Source organism: Condylostylus longicornis, unplaced genomic scaffold, assembly GCF_029603195.1.
Source record: "Condylostylus longicornis isolate FDR11 unplaced genomic scaffold, ASM2960319v2 ptg000003l, whole genome shotgun sequence".
NCBI classification, from domain to species: domain Eukaryota; kingdom Metazoa; phylum Arthropoda; class Insecta; order Diptera; family Dolichopodidae; genus Condylostylus; species Condylostylus longicornis.
The window spans coordinates 552156-573050 of record NW_026577972.1 but is presented as its reverse complement, the minus strand read 5'-3'; the positions used below and the strand labels follow the sequence as shown (position 1 = coordinate 573050).

The window sequence follows — 20895 nt, the reverse complement described above, 5'->3', positions numbered from 1 at the left end:
TCCTCCAGAACAGAATAATTCATTAAGAATTTTCAAAGTAACAGAAAGTTTTACAATCGCATCTTTTTCAAAATCAACCATGTTAGATAATATCACTTGATCCCGGTTTGCCAAGACGACATGCATAAAACGACAATAACTAACGTACTCCTCTAAACGCCGTATATCAAAACTAGGATTTAAGTTATTTCATATCAAGTCCTCAAATTTTATATTCAAAATTATGTATATGTACAGAAAATGATGTTTTTTGTCAATTATCTAATAGCAAAATATTTTTCTTGGGTTCTATTTTGAATTTGTACAAATTCACTTTTGAGGATTAAGAGATAAATTTCTAAATATATAGATTTTAATAATCCGCATACGTTATGTGTATTCCATGAAAAATGGAACTCAAATGTATATTTCTAATATTTGGAACTTGTATATTAAACTTATTTATTTTATAGGCAACTTCTTAAAGTATATATATACATATATGCTTGACATAAAAAATATGATGCAATATAAGTAGTTCACAATCACTTCAGTTAAGTGAACAATAAAAATTTGTTGATTCAAAGGGTGAATATTAAAATATTGTAATTTTGACTAAATTTGAAATGATAGTTAAGAATTACACGCACGACACAACCGCTTTATAATTCAAATAACTCTTTTTTTTTTTTTTATTCCAATCTTCTGGTACACTAGGTATATTGTATATACCATATATACTTCCTAAGAGAATATGTGTGTATATATAATGGGTTTTCTCTAATTTTTTTAATCGTGTATATAAGTAGGTTATAAAAAATGAACAAGACAAGATAATTCTTTTTTATTAATAATTTGTTTTATTGACATAGGTCGCGAAATTCTAATAAAAAACATTTTTTTTTTTTGCTTTTCAGTTTATGTTCTTTTTTTCAATAAAAGTTTTTTGTGTTGGGTAATAAACCCTCTTATACATATTACCTAAAATTATAACTAATATGACCCTTTATTATTTTATTATGACATATTAATATTTTTAACACGTACATCAATTATATGTAACTTATATCCGTATTATACTTCAAATTGAACGCACCCTATATAATATAAAAAATATTATATTTAGGTTTTTTTTTATGTACAGTGTTTACTCTTCCTATATACACTTGTGAAGAGTATAAATGAACATATGTTTGTGAGTAGAACCGTAGAAAGAATTAAGATATTCTTTTATATGGATTAACCTTATTCTGTGAGATGCATTATGCGATCATACTATAATCACTTAAGTGACGTTTTGCAAACTTTGAAAAACGCCACATAACCGTTACTTGACTTTTATGGCTATATAACCGTTAATTGACTTGAAGTAGCTTTCAATCTGCAGCTTGAGCCCATTTTCAGACTTTCAAGCTAACATATATTAAAAACGTTATTTAGGTTTCGAGATGACTTCAAGGTAAGACTAAAGCTCCAATATAAACGAGATAAAAGACACGATTTAAAAATTCCTTAAATTTTCATAATAGCAAATTTTGTATATAACAGGAAATTTGACATGAAGTTGTTGTTATAACATTTTCAATCACCTACATGTTAAGTAGTAATAAATCTCAAAGAACCAAAGTAATGGATTGGTAAAATTTAACAACACGCGTTTTTTTTTGTTTTGTATTTCCATGACTTTTTTTGTCCTATTTGGAATTGATTATCGCGCCATTATTTTGAATGGATTACTGGCGTTCTATTCAGAATACTGACGTTTATGTAGAAAAATTGAATATTCTGTCTGAATTTGGGGTCCCGGCTTTTTTTTTTTGTAAAACTGACAATAATGTAAATTTAATTTATTTAAATCGGAAAATTTTTATAAGGCGCTCATTGTAAAAAAAAAACGTGATGTTGTTTGGCAAGAAATTTTTAAAAAAAAATCTGGTGCCATTTTTATGATTCCAAAAAAAAAACTAACATTATTCAATTGTTTCTCAGATTTTATTATACTCTAAGGTATTTATACTTAGAGTCTAAATTAAGGCAAAAAAAAAAGATTCTTTTAACTCAAATTTGCACCTCAATTTTCATTTTAATATTCTAAAGCCAATGAACTTTGACCTACAAAACAAACGAAAATAGAAACAACAAACAAAAAAAAATACATAAAAAAATCTTGAATCACAATTTTCTTTGCTCTGTTTAATAATTGATTAAAGCTGTGAAAAACAAAGAAAAGACGATAAATACGGGAGAAAATAAAAAGAAAAGAAAGGAGTAAAAAATGAAAAGTCAATTGAAAAAATTTGTTTCCTTTGAAAATTTTGGCAAAAATTTCAAGTATAATGAGTTCCTCATCTTGCATAATATTAAAAACAAAAATCTATAATGTGGTCAGAATATAATCGACCGCAATCTGTATTGTGTTATTAATTTAAAGTCTATATATTATAAAAATGCCTTTAGTAAGTTTTTAGTTAACATACCTAGAAAAATGTAAATTTTGCTCTTAGTAGAGTTTCGGTTTTTGCCATCCGAATTCCCTGAAATGCTTGCTAGACAGTTTTGGTAACAACCAGAACTCAAATATCAAACTTCAAAAAATTGCTTCAATTAGTTCTATAGATATGGTAAAGAATATAAATTTGGCCCCTAGTTCGGTTTCCGAGCCCTGGTCATTCCTTAAAATTTATATGCTTATTGTTTAAATACTCCAAATTTAAATATTAAATTTCAAGAAAATTGGTTGATTATTTGTCTTTATATGATTTCATCAATCCGTGCCATAGCCAAAACAAACCCACATATAAAATTTCATGTTATTTACACTTCCTCCAAGAGGTGCATTTACACTATGGAGAGGTGCGTTCCCACCGAAAACTTAATATGCAAAATTTGTCGCCATCATATAGCCTACTTTATTGTACACACAATGCGGTCGGTAGAAATTGTTTACGAAAATAATTAAGGGTCAAAAAGAAAAAAAAATTGCCGTCATTAATTTTATTTTTATTATTTTTGTTTTTCTCTCCTTCTCTCTCTCTCTCTCTTTCTTATTTGGAATATATTCGTGTGATGTGATTGTTGTTTATTTCCTCTAAAATAAAAGAAAACTTGATGTGGTTAGCACAGAATCGACTGCAAGGGTTATTGTTTAGTTTAATCGAAATGTTGTACAAAATTATGGAAATGTTGTTTAAAAATTTCTTTCAGATTACAAGAACACTACTAGAAAAATGTAATTCTCGTTGTTAGTACAGGTTCACTTTGAACACTATCCGAATTCCCAGAATAGTTCTCTATAAATTTGATTCGGTACCAATACCGAACTTAAATATCTCCAAAAAAATTTACCTAGAAAAATTGTGTTAAACTCGTGGATCCAAATATCATCTTTCAAGGATATTGATTGATTATGCATATGAGCAAAAATGTTTATTCGACATGTACAAAAGTTTGGATATGTGCGTGTGCACAGAAACACAGGCTGACATCTTACTACTGATGCATAGTTTCTCTCTATGTAATAGAAGAAAAATTATTTCAAACGAGAATTGAACTTGAAGTAAAATCAAACAATTTATTTGCATAAAAGGAGAATTTAGCGTGAAGCGGGATTTTTTTTTGCCGTTGAACGGAATACAATTTTTTGTACTGTTATAGTGTCTATATGTTTCACAAGCCGTCTATTAAAAAGAATCTAAAAAAATATGGGGAGAAAAGAAGAAAAACTTTGTGGGGGTTTTTTTCTTTTCTTCCGTTTCCTTTTTAATTTGCAATTTTGTTTTTCGTTATTTATTAATTCAAGGACAAATGGTGTAACATGTCTGAACCAAAAAATTTATTAGAATAATAACTTGAAAATACAAAAGGATTCAAACGATAAGATATGAGAAAAAAAAAGAGAAAAGAAAAATTTAGTAATTTTTTTTTGTTTTGAACTTTCAACCATACTTATTTATAGGTATGTTATATGCATGCATGTAGGTACATATATATATTTAATATTTCGGAGGTGAAATATGCGCATATGACGATGACCTATATGATGATTTTTATAAAAGAAAAAAAAATGCCTGTAAAGGAGAGAAAAAACCACAAGAAAAAAAATTTATAAGAAGTTGGTGCACTTGATTGGCGGAAGCCAGTCACATTTATTTATTTATTTTTTTTTTTTTTTTTGCTATTTTATAACCTTATTATTTTGGTTTTTTTTTATTTCTTTAATCATATATAAAAAACAGAATAAAAAACAGGAATCCTAAAAAAAGATTTAACAAAATATTTCGAATGTGGTCTTTGCATTAACTTGAAGTGGATATTATTAAATTATAAAAGGGGGTAAATATACCCCAAAAATAAACCTCATTCCATAGAAAAGGAAATCAGACTTAGAATTCAACACTTAAGAATTTAAAATTAATTTTTTTTTAATGAAGTTGTAATCACAATAACCGCTGGTTGCGTGCATCGCATTGCACACAAATATGTTATGTTACAGCTTTAAATTTGAAACCTACAAAAATATATAATATTTTTATAATAATTTTCATCAATTACACAATTTAAAATATTTAAATACTTGAAAATAACTCGTGTAATTATTATTTTAGGTTTTTGTGAAATCTAACAGTTAGCATAATATTGGGAAGGAAGGAAACAATTATAAAACATCAGCTGACATAAGTTGTGCTTTATTTGCAGATCATTTTGACGTATAGATCGTAAGATTGATGCTGTTTTGGGAAACTTATTCATTTAATAAAATCAGAAAGCAAAAATAGTTCAATCTTAAAAAAAAATTGTAAAAAAATGTTAAACAGTGAAATTAATTCTTAAAACTCTAGGCCTTTAATTTTAAATTTAAATTTTCAAAATCGTTAATTCTAACATTCGTCATAATTTTGACTTTCGTAAATGCCAGAGTTTTAGCGTTTGACGATTTTTTAGAATAAAATAATGCGAGACGAAAAAATAAGATATACACAATTTACAGGTACTATAGATAAAGTCGCGAATTTTCAGAGAAATTTTATTTACAATTGTATTTATATCAATAAAGGTGAGCACACACATTGCAGGGATGATAGTAAGAGCAAATACTCGTATGTAATTACAAAATCATTTCATTTCAGTTAGTGCGTAAAAGATGTGTAAATTTGTTCCCTTTCTATTTATAAATAACAATTTGTACACATTCAATCAAATTACAACCAAAAATATATTTTACTTTTATACTCGTATATACTTTTTTGTAATAATTGTTATCTTATTTTCTTATTATTAAAATAAATAAGAAAATAAGATATAAAGAATAGAAGGATAGAAAGGTGACTAAAATGATTAAAAGGTACATTCGTGTCGTGTCCATGTCTCGCGGCGAACCCCTTGCTTTGTAAATTTCAGTCCGATATCTAGACATCAGCTTATGACAGGCGTCCCAAGTAGAGGTATAACAACATATGCCGAGGACTGAGTGGCTAACGGGAAGCTTAGTCGTTAATATGCGAAGCTTAAGTAAGCCTTCCAATGGTATGCCGGGCTCCGCCATGCGCGACTTTGTACTTTTCCGTGCTACTCGTGAACAACATGAATAGTAGCAACAACAACAACAATATCAACAAGTTATACAGAGTGATTCAATAAAGATTCACTAAAGATTATATATCATTGCTAAGGGCATCAAAAATGGGTAAAATTTTTGTTCGGAACTTGTTGTTAAAATTGAACGGTTTCCAATAAATAGGGATTTTAACGAATTTTCACGAAATTTTTACTTTCCCAGGTCTTTGTACATATAACTTCCCTTTCGAAAAAGATAGAGGTTCCAAATGAACAGTTTTTGCAATTTGATGACTAGTAAAGGGCTTGAAACCAACATATTATTTGATTTTGTATTTTATGTACTTTCGGAATATCAAGCATTCGAGCTTTGGAAAAGCAAAAACTTTTTTCATTTTGCATTTTTTTAATTTTCTTTGTCACCACAATTTTGTGTGAAAGTTTCCGAAACTTTTTTTACAGAAAATTTTTTTGTTACAGAATTTCGTTCACTTTTTTTATTTTGATCACATAATTAAATTAAATTTATCCCCAAACGTTAACAAAAATTTTTAAGGTACAAGAGATATAGTACAAAAATCATTTCTATGTCAAAATTTTAAGGGCCCTACATATTTATATGTGAACTACATATTACTAGTTTTTGATCACAATAGTCACCTTGAAAAGCAGTTGACATTTTCAAGAAGCGAATCTCCCTGTATAACGACATGGTGGCTTAAGGGTGTGCAGAACCAGAGCTTGTCCCTGCTGACGCAGCGGACGAACTTCTTCTCACGTCTGCAGAGGAAACCGCGCCTGTGATGAAAACGGAAAACCAGAATCCTTTGTGATCAATTATGCAACAAACCTATTTGGAGCTCAAAAGGCTAGACTTAAGAAGAAAAAAGCAATATTTCTCTGGTGCCCGCAAGTACGAGGAAGAACGGCTGGAGAAGCTGAGAGCCTGCGGAGTAGATGTTACGACCAACCATATCCAAAAGAGTTCAATGAACGGACAAAAAAGTCTCTGGAACGGGGGGCTCGATCACCTTCTCCGTAGATGATTCTATAGTAGAAACTAAAGACCAACGCAGCAGCTTATTAGGAAGCCCGAAACTGTTTTCAAAATCACTGCTGGAGGGATGTGATTTGCACCTGCGGCGGCAAAGCGGCCGCCTACTCATGAGCGTGAGAAGGTGAAACATAGGAGAGGGCCCACGAGAAGGGCCCGTGCCCATAGACAAAAGCCAGAATAACTAGCATGGCTGTAAGGTGTATCCAAGTAAATCTACATCAAGCAAGAGTAGCTACAGATGCAGGATCACCCCGACATTGCCTCATCCAAGAGCCTTATATAGGTGAGTTATTATATGATAATACAAATGAGAGTAGGCCTGCGTCTGTATCTTGTTTAGTATAGAACTAAAATACCTCCCCATTCCAAACTACTGCTCTAAGGATCAGGTGGCTGCAGTGGTGAAAGTGATAGAGTTTGTTTCATGTTTATCCTATTTCCGGGGAGACAGTGACCACTCAGACGAACAATTGTAGGACCAAGTGGACTTTTGTGGAAGGAAGAACTTCCAACTGATAACACGAAATGATGCAAATGCCCACGACACCGTCTGGGGGGGCAACGATATAAATAAGAGAGGTAAGTGCTTTTTGAATCTATATATAGTAATAAATTAGAAATTACGAATGAATGCAATAGACCAACATTTTTAAACGCCTTAATTTCTTGACAACACTCTACGCACTGAACTCACTACCAAATGAGTGGCATGTTTTAAATGAGACTTCTATGTCAAAGGGTGCGCACAGAGCGGTGTTCTTTCTCTGGTCCATTGTGGTGTATGCCTTCATCATTGCCCTAAGGCAATTTTAAGAGCACGATCTCCGACCTTGTGTAACAAAATCTAAAGGTTTTGGGAAGAAGGTGCAAAAGCGTGGTGTTAAATATACATCCCGAAAAGAGCATTCTTGTTGCCTTCATAAAACGAAAGAGTAGCGAGTGACTAACGAATCCCACTTTGTTTGGCGAATGTATTTCGTACTCCAGGGAAGTTAAGTACTTTAAGGTAACCCTAGACCAACCTCTACTGAAATAGTCATATAGGCAATATGTTCGAAAGACTAGCGGCGACCTTTGGGACGCGTAGGAGCTTTATTGGCAAGACTTTGGGCTATAATGCTAGGGAAGCACTTTGGCTATACACGGCCCTTGCTAGATCTTGTCCATGGTAAAGCTAGAAAACTTGAAGGGCTGGCTTATTTGGGAGTTACCGGGGCAACACGGACGGCCCCTTCTACAATTTACCATAGGGCTCATCCAGATACTCATAGGGCTTTCGTCGAGAGTGACTCCATTCTCCGAATAGCAATTGGACGTCGACACATGTAGGGCAAAGATGGTCCAATTCTTGGGACTGATTCTGGTGTTTGGTCCACAGATGGGTCCAAACGGGCTCAAGGTTTGAAACTGAAATACATGCAATAAAGATATGCCTGAAAGTGAACTTATAAAGGGAATATAAAAATCGCACCATCTATGTGCTCTGACAGCAGAGCGGTGTTGCTGGCACTCCGATCGGCTTGGATTACATCCAAGCTAGTTTAAAGCTGGTATCAATAAATAGAGTGACGCTGATTTGGGTGCCGGGACACAGCGGGCACAGGGACAACTAGATCGCTGACGAGTTGATGCAGAGGGGATCTGAGATCCACTTGGTTCGGCCCGTCCCCTGGAATGCCAACGTGTGCCATTAGGGGCAGATTTGGCATTCCCCTAAAGGAAGAATCGAATCTTCGCTGGGAGACTCAGAGCTGCTTGGGATGGATCGAAACAGGGCTCATGTAATGGCTGGATTCTTCACTGGGCATTTTCCGGTGAAATATTACTTGCACAAACTGGAAACATAGGATTTCATCTTGTGTAGGTTCTATGTGCGTGATAAGGAGTCGGCCGAACATATTCTGTGTAACCGTTCTGTTCTGGACGCTAGAAGGTGCAGATGGTTTGGGCGGGGCTTTTTCAGTGTTGCGGAGCTCGAGTTCATGTTTCCGGGTATTTACTTGGGACCGGAGTAGTAATAAACCATGGCAAGCTACAGTATTCGGAGGGGGAGGGGGAATTCCTCTGCCCATATCTCCCTTGAATAATCTACAATCTCTTATTATTATTAATAACCCATAAAATACGATAATTTTTTTATTAAAAAAAAATATGAGATACAGATTATAATTTTCCTTGCAAATATCATTATATTGAGATTTAAAAGAGATTTATATAATTTTTTAGTTTTTTAATAATGCCCAGCCCCCTCTATTGAGGTAAAAAAACAAAGAAGAAAATAATAAGTTTTCATAAAAGATGGACATTGAAAATCTTAATGCACATTATTAAAAAAACTCATAAGATTTCCATAATTTTTTTAGGTAAAAGTTTTTTTTTGGAGATCTGAGATCTAAATATCCTCGGGGACTAATGTTGATAAATCAGCATTAAGTATACCTAATAAAAATCAAAAGGCATTTTTTGTTAAATTATAAGAATGAAGAAATTGGGATTTTTTGGAAAAATGTGAGAGGCAGAGAACAAGTTTTCCTTTATAATCTATAACATTAGTTCTCCAAGTAAATGTGTTTATAAATATTAATATAACAATTTCGTACTCAGCTTAAAAGTAGATCGTATATTACGTTGACTTAGGTTTCATTTGAGCATATCTACCATTGTTCTTGATAGTATTGTTATATATCTTGGAATATTGGTAATAGCTGCAAAATTTGAGTTTGACTGACTCTCTTTCCAATATACGTATTGTGTATTCATAATCGTTGAAATGAGAAATTTTGTAATATGTTAATGAATTTTATGTTAATTATCCTTCCAATTTGAATCTTTTTTAAATATAGGATTTCGTTAAAAAAAAATTAAAAACGGAACTCGAAAAGAGAACAAAAACGAATCTAATTAATTTTACTCGTAAACCTATTTTTAAACTAAAAAAAATTGGATATTTTTCGAAATAGTGCTTTAAAAATAATGGCAAAAAATATACAAAAAAAAACCAATTTAATAGGTTAAAAAGGGTTTAAAACTTACCCATTGTTTTAGGATCCAGCTGATAAGGAGGTATTCCACAGTGTGCAGGTGGAGGTGTCGTTAAAGGATCACCATTATGACAAAAAAACGGTGACAAACCCATTTTGTTTGCCTGAAATCAATAAAATAAGTAAATTTAATTATGTTTTTTTTAAAAAATATATATTTCTTTGTAGTAATTTGTTAATATTAAAAAAAAATATATCAGCTCCGAAAAACTCTTATATTGCCAGGTAAGTGTTAAGTTTTGTAAAAATATCGTTTTGTAACACCCCAAAAACATATATTCATAGAGAGTACTGGAAATTTGCCATACCTTTTTGTAATGTAGGAACTATACTGCATGCAAATCGGTATTATAAATGAGCAAGATTAGAACACTGGTACTGATAACTCACGCGTATAAGGGCTTCGTGGGAGTTTTAAAGATTTCTATCTGTTGCTTTCAAGATGCGTCCTGAGGTAATTCTGTCAAAAAATTAAGCCAATGCACCAGATATGGTTGCAATATTTTTGGAAATCGCCGAGAAAAAAGGTCTCGAAATACTCTATCTAGCCCCATTCAATTATTTCTTTAAATTGCATTTTAAATGGTTTCGCTTTAACAATATTTAAAATATTGTAATAAAATATAAAAAAAAATTGTAAATATGAAAATGTTATTCTAGATAAAAAACCATGTTAAATTTAACACAAACTTTTACATGATATAAAAAGGGAGAAAGACAAGAAAAACTCATGACAATTTTCTACTACACATAACATTTTGCTATATTTTATTCCTCTCAGTGTTGTCAAATCGTGGGAAATTTCCCCTTTTTTGGGAATTTTGAAACCTTGAAGGGTAAAAGGCCAAAAAAATCCCATTGGAAACTTTTTTATCATTTTTATTTTCTTTAATTTACTTATTTTAATTTCATTTTTTTCTTATCTTAAGTTATTGTCTTTTTTACTATAATTCTTATTTCAAATCAAAATTTTTGAGATAAAATATAAGTATGGAACTGATTTAATAATGTTTTCTTTCTGCGGAAGAATTTAAGAGCGTTAAAATAAATAATAAGGCTATTTATTTTTGACCAAATGCATTTTTGGCACTTGAGCAAAAATAAAAAGTCCTAGTCAGTTTATTACTTACGTTACAATTTGAAATTGAATAAATGCAATATTTTTATTTTGTTAAATGATTAAATTTATATTTTATTTAATTACAATGCTAGATGTATGTGTATGAATAAAAAAATTTTTAAAGGGAAATTATATGAGCAAAAATAGAAATTGGAAAAGGGTATAAATGGGAACTTTTATGCCATTTAAATAAATGGGAGCAGAACAGAGTTGGCAACACTGATTCATACATTATAATAATTATAAATTTATAATATAGAAAAATTTTCAAATGTAGTCAAAGTAAATATAGCTATGTAGCAAGCGCCACACGCTTTATGGTAATTGAATAGTAAGCGATTGCTTTATATTTAATACATAACATACACGCACACAAAAACATGTTTCATTTATTTTAAAATTAAAATTCATATCTATAGAAAATTCTGTGTAGAATATGGATGAAAACGCAGAAAAAAAGATTTTCTTCAAAAAATAAAACAAAAAAAAAACATCTTGTAAACAATTTGTTTACTTATTAAATACATATATGTATATACGTATACAATGTATTTGTACATACACACAAACATATACGAATTGCGACAATGGTGTAGTAGTAATGTAGAAACAAAAATGTAGTTAGCGATCTACTTTTTTCTTTCCTTTCAATATTAATTCTATTTATACATAGAAAAATTTCTTCTATATAATCTGACGGTTTTATGGAAAGAACAAAAAAAAAAAGAAAAACAGTAGAAAAATTTTTTCGCGACAGCATCTAATGATGAGTGCTGGGATGTGGTGGACATTGATTTTTAAATTCTCTTCTAATTTTGTAGAAAAGCGCGAGAAATTTCTTTTAAGTTAATTTGTAATGTAAATATTGAAATTGTGACAAAATTTTCAAAATAGTAAAAATGCAAAATATTCATAAAATCACTTCATAACAACCCAAAAAAAAAGAGGAATTATTAAAATTTAATTGAGAGCGTGTTTTTAAAATAAGAAGGGGGCGGAGGGGGGAGGAGCTTTTATGAAGGAAAAGGCAGAGGGTTGTTGATTCGATACCTCAAAATTTTTCGATATAACGAAAAGCAACAAAGCAATTGTGTAAGCTTGGCTATATTAGTACCCGCTTTTAAATTTTGCACTAAAACTGATTGTACCATTGTACGATTGCCAAAGAGCCAAAAAAAAATTAAATATTGCACATGAAGAAGAAGGGGGTCAATGGTCGAAAAATAATTCAAAATTAGGGATTTTTGAAAAATTTGACCTTTTTTTTTTCAAATAGAATAAAAAAGAAAAATTAACGATAAAAGCTTTTATACACCAATTTTTTGTTCTTCCTCTCTCTCTTTGTCCTTCTCTTGCTCTCTATTTTCTGCTGAATGTTCAGATGTCTAGTAGAATATAATATAAGCAGCGTGCTTTATACATGTATATTTTTTCTGTTAATGCACAAGTACACATATACATAAATATATAAATATAAAAAGAAAAATTTTTTATGTGTGTAAATTGTGGAAAATTTTATTTTCCACCATTGGGAAAAACGCCAGAAGCAACAAAAACAAGAAAAAAATGTTCATGTGAGATTTTTTTCTTTTTTTTTTATTTTTAATAAAAAAACCCCCAGTAGTTATTTTGTTGTTTCTGTTTTCTCTGTTTTGGAAGTTTTTGCGCAATAACGTTGAAAAAAAAAACAAACGAAAGAAATTAATTTGTATAGTGTTCATCTATTCAGTGTATTCTTATTTATGTGTGTGTGCCTGCATATGTATTTGCCTGGTAGAATAAGGAAAAAATATAAATGGGAAAATCGTGTGTTGTGATGGGTTGTGTTTGAAAAAAATGCAATCATACAGAGGGAAAAAAATAACAAAATAACAACAAAAAATCTATTATTTTTATCTATTATTTTTGAAGTGGGTTGGTCCAGAACACGACTCTCGTCACTATCATCATCATCAATATCAACATGAATTTAAGGTCTTGTTGTAGTATGATAAATACTGATGTCTGAATGTTGCCTCTTGTTTATATTTTTGATTTTTTTTGCCCCTAATGTGTACCTACTTATATTATCAGAAATTTTCATAAAAAAGGAAATCTTAATCGGGGTATTAAAAATAATAAAAATTAAAAAAAAAATATTTACCGCATATTTTTTTATATAAATTTGAATTTTTTTTTAATTTGTTCAAAAATTCTAATTCCTTTAAGTTAAGAGATTAAATTGCAATATCAAAAATAATTGAGAGGGCTATGAATTTTAAATTTATTTTCAAACAGAAGGTATGCGCGCCTCAAGAGCTCGATTTATTTTCTACTAGAATTTTTGGGTTACCAAAAATATAATAGGAAAATATTGAATCTATCTCCATTGGTTTATAAATTCGAAATTTTCGGCTGAGACTACATAGAATGCGTAAATCTATACAATGTACTGTATAGATTTACGCATTATACAGTAGGATATACGAAATTACAGTAAGAGCATACAAGGGAAAGCCAAGGAATTTTATAATTAAATTTAGTTGTAAAATTTTCTTAAAATTTGGCAGTGATAAACTTTGATTTTTTTTCTGGGCGGTATTGAAATTGGTACGATATTGAAATGAGGGATTAGCGCCTAGCTTGAATTGACAACTTTCAATTCCGGTATGGAGTGATTTTAACAAGAAAAAAAACAATTCCATTTTGTCATGCGGAGGCAAATCGTTCGAAAAATTTCTCCAAAATCTTCAATTTTTTACGGCAAATATTTTTTTTAAACTTCTTAGAAATTCCCTTGGTAAGATTTATCTTATATACATGGTCAATCACGCCTTTTGAAAAACTCTCCCTCTCTAAACTTAAAATAGCTACTCAATCTTTGCAGAGACAAAAACTAATTATATTATTTGTTTTTTACATGTTTTTTACAATTACGAAATGAATTCAACATGGTTGAACCGAACCCGAATCGAATCTCTTGGTTCCAATACGTACAAAACAAATGCAGAAAAACAATTCCAAGAAAACAGCTACGATTTGCGACTTCAAAATTTATGAAAACTGTATGTACATAATATGTACATATTATATATTTAATTTTTTACTTTGTCGGATATAACGATGATGCAAGGGAGGGCGCATTAAAACTTGCGAATAGTTAATAATTATACATTTGAAAGAACAACACAATTTTTGACACGCATTTCAAAAGGAAAAGGATTATAAAATACAAATAGGAAGACATCAAGTGTTTTTTTTAAATAAAATGCGGCAAATCAAGAAGGAAGGAAAGAGAAAAAGAAAATTATTTAAAATATAAAAGTTATTGAAATAAAAATTGCTTCAAGCCCAATTGGAACCAAAGTGTTTGAACATTAACTGTCCAGCCATTGCAATATCACGTAAAACTAGTATAAATACAACCTATTTGCTTCACATTTGAAAAAGAAGAAACGTAAAATCAATGATCGAAAGTAAGAAATCTCAGTTAATTGAAGTCAAACATGACACAATCGCAGGTAAGAAGGTTGATTGAAGAACAGAAACTTGAAAATTAACTTCAGCGGTTAAAAAAATTTTTTCATCATTTCACTCTCTTTTGCATGTTCTATATTCTAAAAGATTATGTATAGAATTGTAATGTGTTTATGTGGGAATTGAATGCATAAGTAAAAAATGTAAATTTTTCCACACAAAAACCTTAATAAGATAATTGATAATCCCAGATTATACTCAAAAAAAAAAAATTTGAAATATTCAAAGATAAATTTTCTTTGAATATGTACACGTACAGAATATTTGCTTCATCTGAGTGAACTACTATAAAGCTAATGCAACCTAAAGCGTTATTAGAATCAAACATTAAATTATATGAATCCGTGAAAATTCTAAGATGATATTCGGTTGTGTATACTATGCTATGAATACCGTATGTTACACATGGTTAAAAAATTTTGTTTGTATATAGGTTGAAATTTATAAAGAATGTTTTGACCAAAATTTTTTATTTTAAATTTTATTGTAAATAAATAATTAATTAAAGCTAGATGTCCAAGTTGTCTCTACTAACACCTGATACAAGAGCTTTAACAGCACTTTTCTAATCATAATACATATTTTGAATTTGTATATTTGTGCATATTAATATAAATTCATATGCACACAGTAAATTCAATACCATATTGTTCAGAAAATCAAGACAAATCGGACGATACCGATCGAAATATAAAATCACATAATCAAGCCTCGGAAATTTCAATTTTGTTTACGTTTTTGTAGTTTGTATTTATAATAAAATCTCTGCTCTAGGTTTTGTTATAAGCAAGTAGTAAGAAAGCGAAATAAAAAATTTTTGAAAGAACTGTTGTTAATATCCGCAAATAGACTAAGACTATTGCTTAATTTTGTTTGTATTTTGCAACAACATCAATAATGTTGCACAAAAAATTTTGTGCTTTTGTGCAACTGGAAACTCATCATACATGTGAACAATAACTGACAAAATTATCAAAATTATTTTTGTGCTTGTATAATAGTTTTTTGTATTTCTATGTACAACTGAGTAACTCTTATACTATAACTTAAAAATTTACTGCTAAATTTTGGTATATGCAAACTTAAATAAAGTTAACTTATTTTTACTTTAGTCAGTAAGTATTTGTAATGAATTTTTGAATAAAATTTTGGATATAAATAAAAGCAATTTAAAGTTAAGCATTATACAAATACAATAAGTATATTAAAAAAAATTATAAAAATTACATGTGGGGCAACAAATATGCAATGCGCATATATAAAAAGGAGTTTCGTTGTATTCTAGATTATAGATTTGTATAATTAGGAATTAGGATAACAGTGTGCTGCGACCAAATATTTATGGATCTATTGTATTCTTCCCTCTCTGAGTGCAGAGCATACTCTACAATATCCGCTCGAGGGCATCCTCCCGATAGACTCGAGAACCTTGTGAGTTTTCCTTTATATTTTGTGTTGCTACAAATAAGCGTATTCGACTGTATATTTTTAAAATAATGGTATACTCTTTACAGAATCATCACCTTGTTGTAACATCAAAAATTTCGTATACATCTACAACATGTATGTACATGTATTTAAAGATGAATATAACAATTATCATTACTCTCAAAAAGTCATTCAATATTTTTTTTTATTTAAAAAAGGAATATGAAATAATAAAATCTATTGAAATAGCATTATATCAGATAAATAATAATAATAAATAATAAAAATAATAATAATAATAATAACAATAATAATAATAGTAGAATAATAATGATAATAAATATTTATAGGGTAGATTTATCATTCTTATATAATATGGTATACAAGAGTGTGTACACACTTTCTCTTCATTTATGTATTGTTCGAATTTATTGTGTTTTTGTTGTATTGCTCTTTGTCCTATCATTCTTTTGTTATATAATTTCACAACATATTTTTTTTTAATAAACATAATAAATTGTACATACTCATACATTTTATATATATATATATATACATATATATATAATTTTAACTTGTATGTTATAAAAATATTGTAAATATAGATTTTTCAACAAAATAAACCAAAAAAAAACAACAACTTGTAGATCCATTTTACTGACGTCATTGCAAAAAGGGAGGTTATGTGATGCCGCCAAATTTCGGACTTCGAGCTTTCGGTGAGGATGCACTTCTCCATTGTAGGGAAGCGTAATTAAACTATTTTTAGAGAGAAGCCGTTCTGTCGATCTGTGTGTGGCCGATTATACATTTTGCGTATTTAATATTTAAATTCAGGATTTTAAAACAATGAACCTATAAATTTTTTAAAAGACCAGAGCTCGGAAACTAAACTAAATGGCTGATTTTCCATTTTTATCATATCTACGGAACTAATTGTTGGAATTTCTTGAAATTTGATTTTTTGTGAGGTTGTTACCGAAACTAACTAGTGTTATTTTAGGCATTTTCATAATCGTCTCTAACACTTTCACTTAACTTGGCAGTACACATAGCGATCTGTTAGGTGTTGACCACATCAGATTTTTACCGACCGTATTGTGTAAACAATAGGTAGGTTATGTGATGGCAACAAATTTTGCATATCGAGTTTTCGGTGGGAACGTACTTCTCCATAGTAGGGAAGTGTAAATAAACTATTTTTAGCAACCTGTCGGTCTGTCGGTCTGTCGGTCTGTCGGTCTGTCCGTCTGTCGGTCTGTGTGTGCACGCGTGTATCTCAAGTTCGGCTGAACCGATTTTGATGAAATTTTATATGTAAGTTTGTTTCCACCATGGCACGGATCGATCAACTTTTGGTATATATCAGGCCTCGGGAACTGCACTTTTTAGCGGGCCTGTTTTACATTTTTGAACATTTTGAAGAAAATATTAAACCGATTTACTTGAAATTTAATATATGAGCTCAGCTCGACCGTCCGCAAAAATTCGTATGTTTTGGAAGAAATCAGGCATCGGCAACTAGACGTTTACTACGGGCCAAATATACATTTTTGTGTATATAAAGAGAAATAATCAACCGATTTCATTGAAATTTAATATATGAACTCCTCGTATTAAAACAATGAACATATAACTTTTTTGGAAAGATCAGGGCTCGAGAACTGATTTGCGGGCCGATTTTACATTTTTCACCATATCCACTGAACAAATTGATGGAATTTCTGGAAATTTGATATTTGAGTTCTGGTTGTTACCGAAACTAACTGGCGAGCATTTTAGGGAATTCGGGTAGCACAAAGCGAAACTCTACTAAGAGCCAAATTTACATTTTTCTAAGTATGTTAACTATAAGCTTACTAATGTCCTAAAAATTGGAAAGAAGTATTTAACAGACATTTTTATAATATTCTGTAACACTTTCATTTAACTAGATAATACACAATGCGGTCGGTTATGTGCTGACCACATCAGATTTTTTTTTAATATAACAGACCATATTATATTAATATACTCCATATATCATATATACATATACTTGTGCATATATAGAAATAAGGGGATATATATATAATGTAAGTATTATGCAATTTTTATTATTAAATATGAAGTAAAACATGTACAAACATTGATTCTCGCACCAAAAATTCTTAATATTAATAATTATCGAGATTTTAAAAAAAATCACATTTGTTTCTATTATATTGTATATACAATATTAAGACATGAGAAGGTACCTCGGAGTTTATAAGACCTAACTAAGAGAAAAGCCTATTAGCTAAGAGAAAACCTTATAAAAACCTTATAACGCTTTTTTTAGGGGCCATTTATTGCCTATATTTATTTATTCGTATGTATGAAAAATTAGCTCTTAATTACTTTTAAAAGTGATGTCCACTATATTAGCAGTCTGTAATATGCAGTCATACGAAAACAAAAAAAAAATTTCAAGGATGCGATCACACATTGTGATAACGCGTTGGGAGTACAACAACTTCATTTTGTTCGCGCTCTCCATTAGGATACTTTTTATTTAACAATTCTTTTTACTTCTTAATAACAATTCAATAGAAATATTATATTAATTGAGTAAAACTATGTGGCCGCGTACTCATATACGTTTACAATTATATTAAAATGCGCAGATACGATATTCAAATTATTTATACAAATATGCCTGAAAAAGCATGGTATGAGCAGGTGAGCATCAACAGAACGTGGTATGTATAAGCAGGTCTCAATCCCGTCCCCCCAAATCGTATTCTTTTATATCATATACATTGGAAATAATAATAGTAATCTTCCTGCCTTAATACATTTTGTTATATAAGAAAGAAATTGCTCTTTTGTTGCTAAATAAGAAAGAAATTCTCATTTTCTTGTTGTGCCTCAGCTACATATTTTCCTATGTAACTGAGTTACATGTCAAAAAACGTGTAATTCTTATGTTTAAAAAATTTAACAACAATATTGGTTAAATTAAATTTTTTTATCAAGTGTAAAACATTTACAATTAAAAGTGAAAAGTCTTAAAAATTTTCATATCAAATATTAAATCAAATAATTTTTGTTAATAGTCTCAATTCTTTCCACTTTATTACGTTTTCTTTATTTGATATAAACAGTTATAATTTTATTAAAATAATCAACCGTAAATAAATAAACCATCTTCAGTTCTCTTTTATTACTACTTTGGTTTTTTGTGATTTTTGATTTTCCCTTTGAGCACAAAATTTCTTTTATACTCGTATTTTACGCACTTGCTTTGCTATTAATGTCTAATTGGAATATAAGATTCGGCTTTAAATTTTTTAATTTTAAATAAATTCATTCCTTATATATACATCATTTCTTTTATATAAAATATTTTAAATTATTTCGGAAGTATTAATTTTTTTTAAGAATCAAAATATAATCTCGTTCAAATTTATCTTATAAAAATAAGCACATCTCCAATATAACAGTTTAATCGTTTCAATAAATTGTATGATAAAAGAGACGAGGTTGCATGTTGAATTCATATCTCAGAAAGCGAGATTTCGAGGTGGTCTATAAAAATATAAATTTGGATTCATTTCAAAATATATCAAATTAAAGCATACATTTAGGATGAAAAACCGATTTTTGATAACGATTAATTTCAACCACCATTTTTCCATTTCAATTTTCAACTATTGCTGCGTTTGTAGAATTTAAAAAATGTTTTGGAAACCAATGCACGGACAGACAAACGGACAGAAGGAAATTAACAAGCGCTTTTTTCAATTTTTTGAAAAACTTCTAAAATTTAGATTTTTTAATTTGTTGTTAAAGTAGCATTCATTCCCGATGCATCATCATAATGTTGTAAGTTATGTATACGATTTTTATTTTAATAATGTATTATTGTTTTTATTGTAGGTGCCAGGACGTATAATTTCTAAACATAATTTTTTTTTTATAAATTTTTATTTTTAGAGAATGTATACATATATATACATATATAAAATTTATATATAAACTGTTATATGTCTCTTTGTATACACATATGCTATAAACCTCATATAAACATTTAGGATTTTTTTAATTTTTCAAGCACATGCGGCTGGCGGATTTTTGAACATGCTGCTTTTGTATATATACGTGTACATTATCTATAAATATAAAAAAAATATCACTATAAACGTAAAGCAAAAAAAAAAGATGACTTACTCATTCAGAAAGTATAACATCAGAAGTTCAGAATTCCAAAGAATTTGGAAAAAAAAGTTCAAAATGAAATTGAACCCTTGCAAAAAAATTTTAAAATGAAATTTATAAACAAAGTGTATATAATTATTAGGTTTGATTAACTAGGCTACTTAAACAGCTCTTATTACTGAGGGGGATGGGAGAGTATTCACACCAAGATAATATCATATTGTAGCCTATATGTAGCCATAGATAGGCTATGAAATTGTAATATTGACATCAATTGATCCCCATGATCTTCATTCATGTTGAACTAAATGCCGCGTTCTTGATTTTAACAAATAAGTTAAACATTTAATCGATATACAGCCCCAACAGTTATACATATACTTATGTATATAAAATGATTTTGAAGGTACTTATTAAAAGTTTGTGAAATTTTAAAATTTGAATTTAAATAATTTAAACTATTAGATTTTTTAAAATTGAGATGATTCGTTCGGACCAGTTAAAATGAGGAGGAGGCGAAAAAATCTCAATTACTAATTACTTCAAAATGGTACATATCTGGCCGCGTATTTTAAAAATTGTCATTTGGGAGTTGTTTCAGTCAAATCAGTTTCTAATTGTTTATAAATACAATCCCATTAAATTATTTCTACTATATTATTGGGTATTTGTAATATACAAAATGAATGTAACTGGAATCTACTATTATACACAAAAGAACATGTCCTTTTAAAAAAATTTTCCAAAATTCGTAAAACTTTTCTAAAATTGAAGTTTTTTTTTTTTTTTTTTTTTTTAATAAATTTAATACGATAATAAACACGTGCACAATACTAAAATTTTGGTAATTTTTTTTTATTTATTATTTGTTATTTTTATAGCGTACAATACCCTTTCATTTCATATTCTAATAATAAAAAAAAAAAGCAAAAATACAAAATAATTTTTGATATTTTTTTAGTATATTTCCTTTTTATTAAATATTCTTCAAAACTATATTTTGTTCAGTGGCGTGCCATCAT

The 20895-nt window shown here is 29.5% G+C and overlaps 1 protein-coding gene across 18 annotated transcripts in view; it reads right to left on the bottom strand.

The window, feature by feature from the left end:
• Nucleotides 1-20895, bottom strand: part of LOC129606639 (protein pangolin, isoforms A/H/I/S) — a 220703-nt gene that overhangs the window by 123922 nt on the left and 75886 nt on the right. For all 18 annotated transcript variants that reach the window (XM_055517090.1, XM_055517122.1, XM_055517105.1 and 15 more), the window contains one exon: nt 9623-9734. In XM_055517090.1, coding sequence (XP_055373065.1) covers nt 9623-9734 — 112 coding nt within the window. The remainder of the gene's footprint in view (nt 1-9622; nt 9735-20895) is intronic.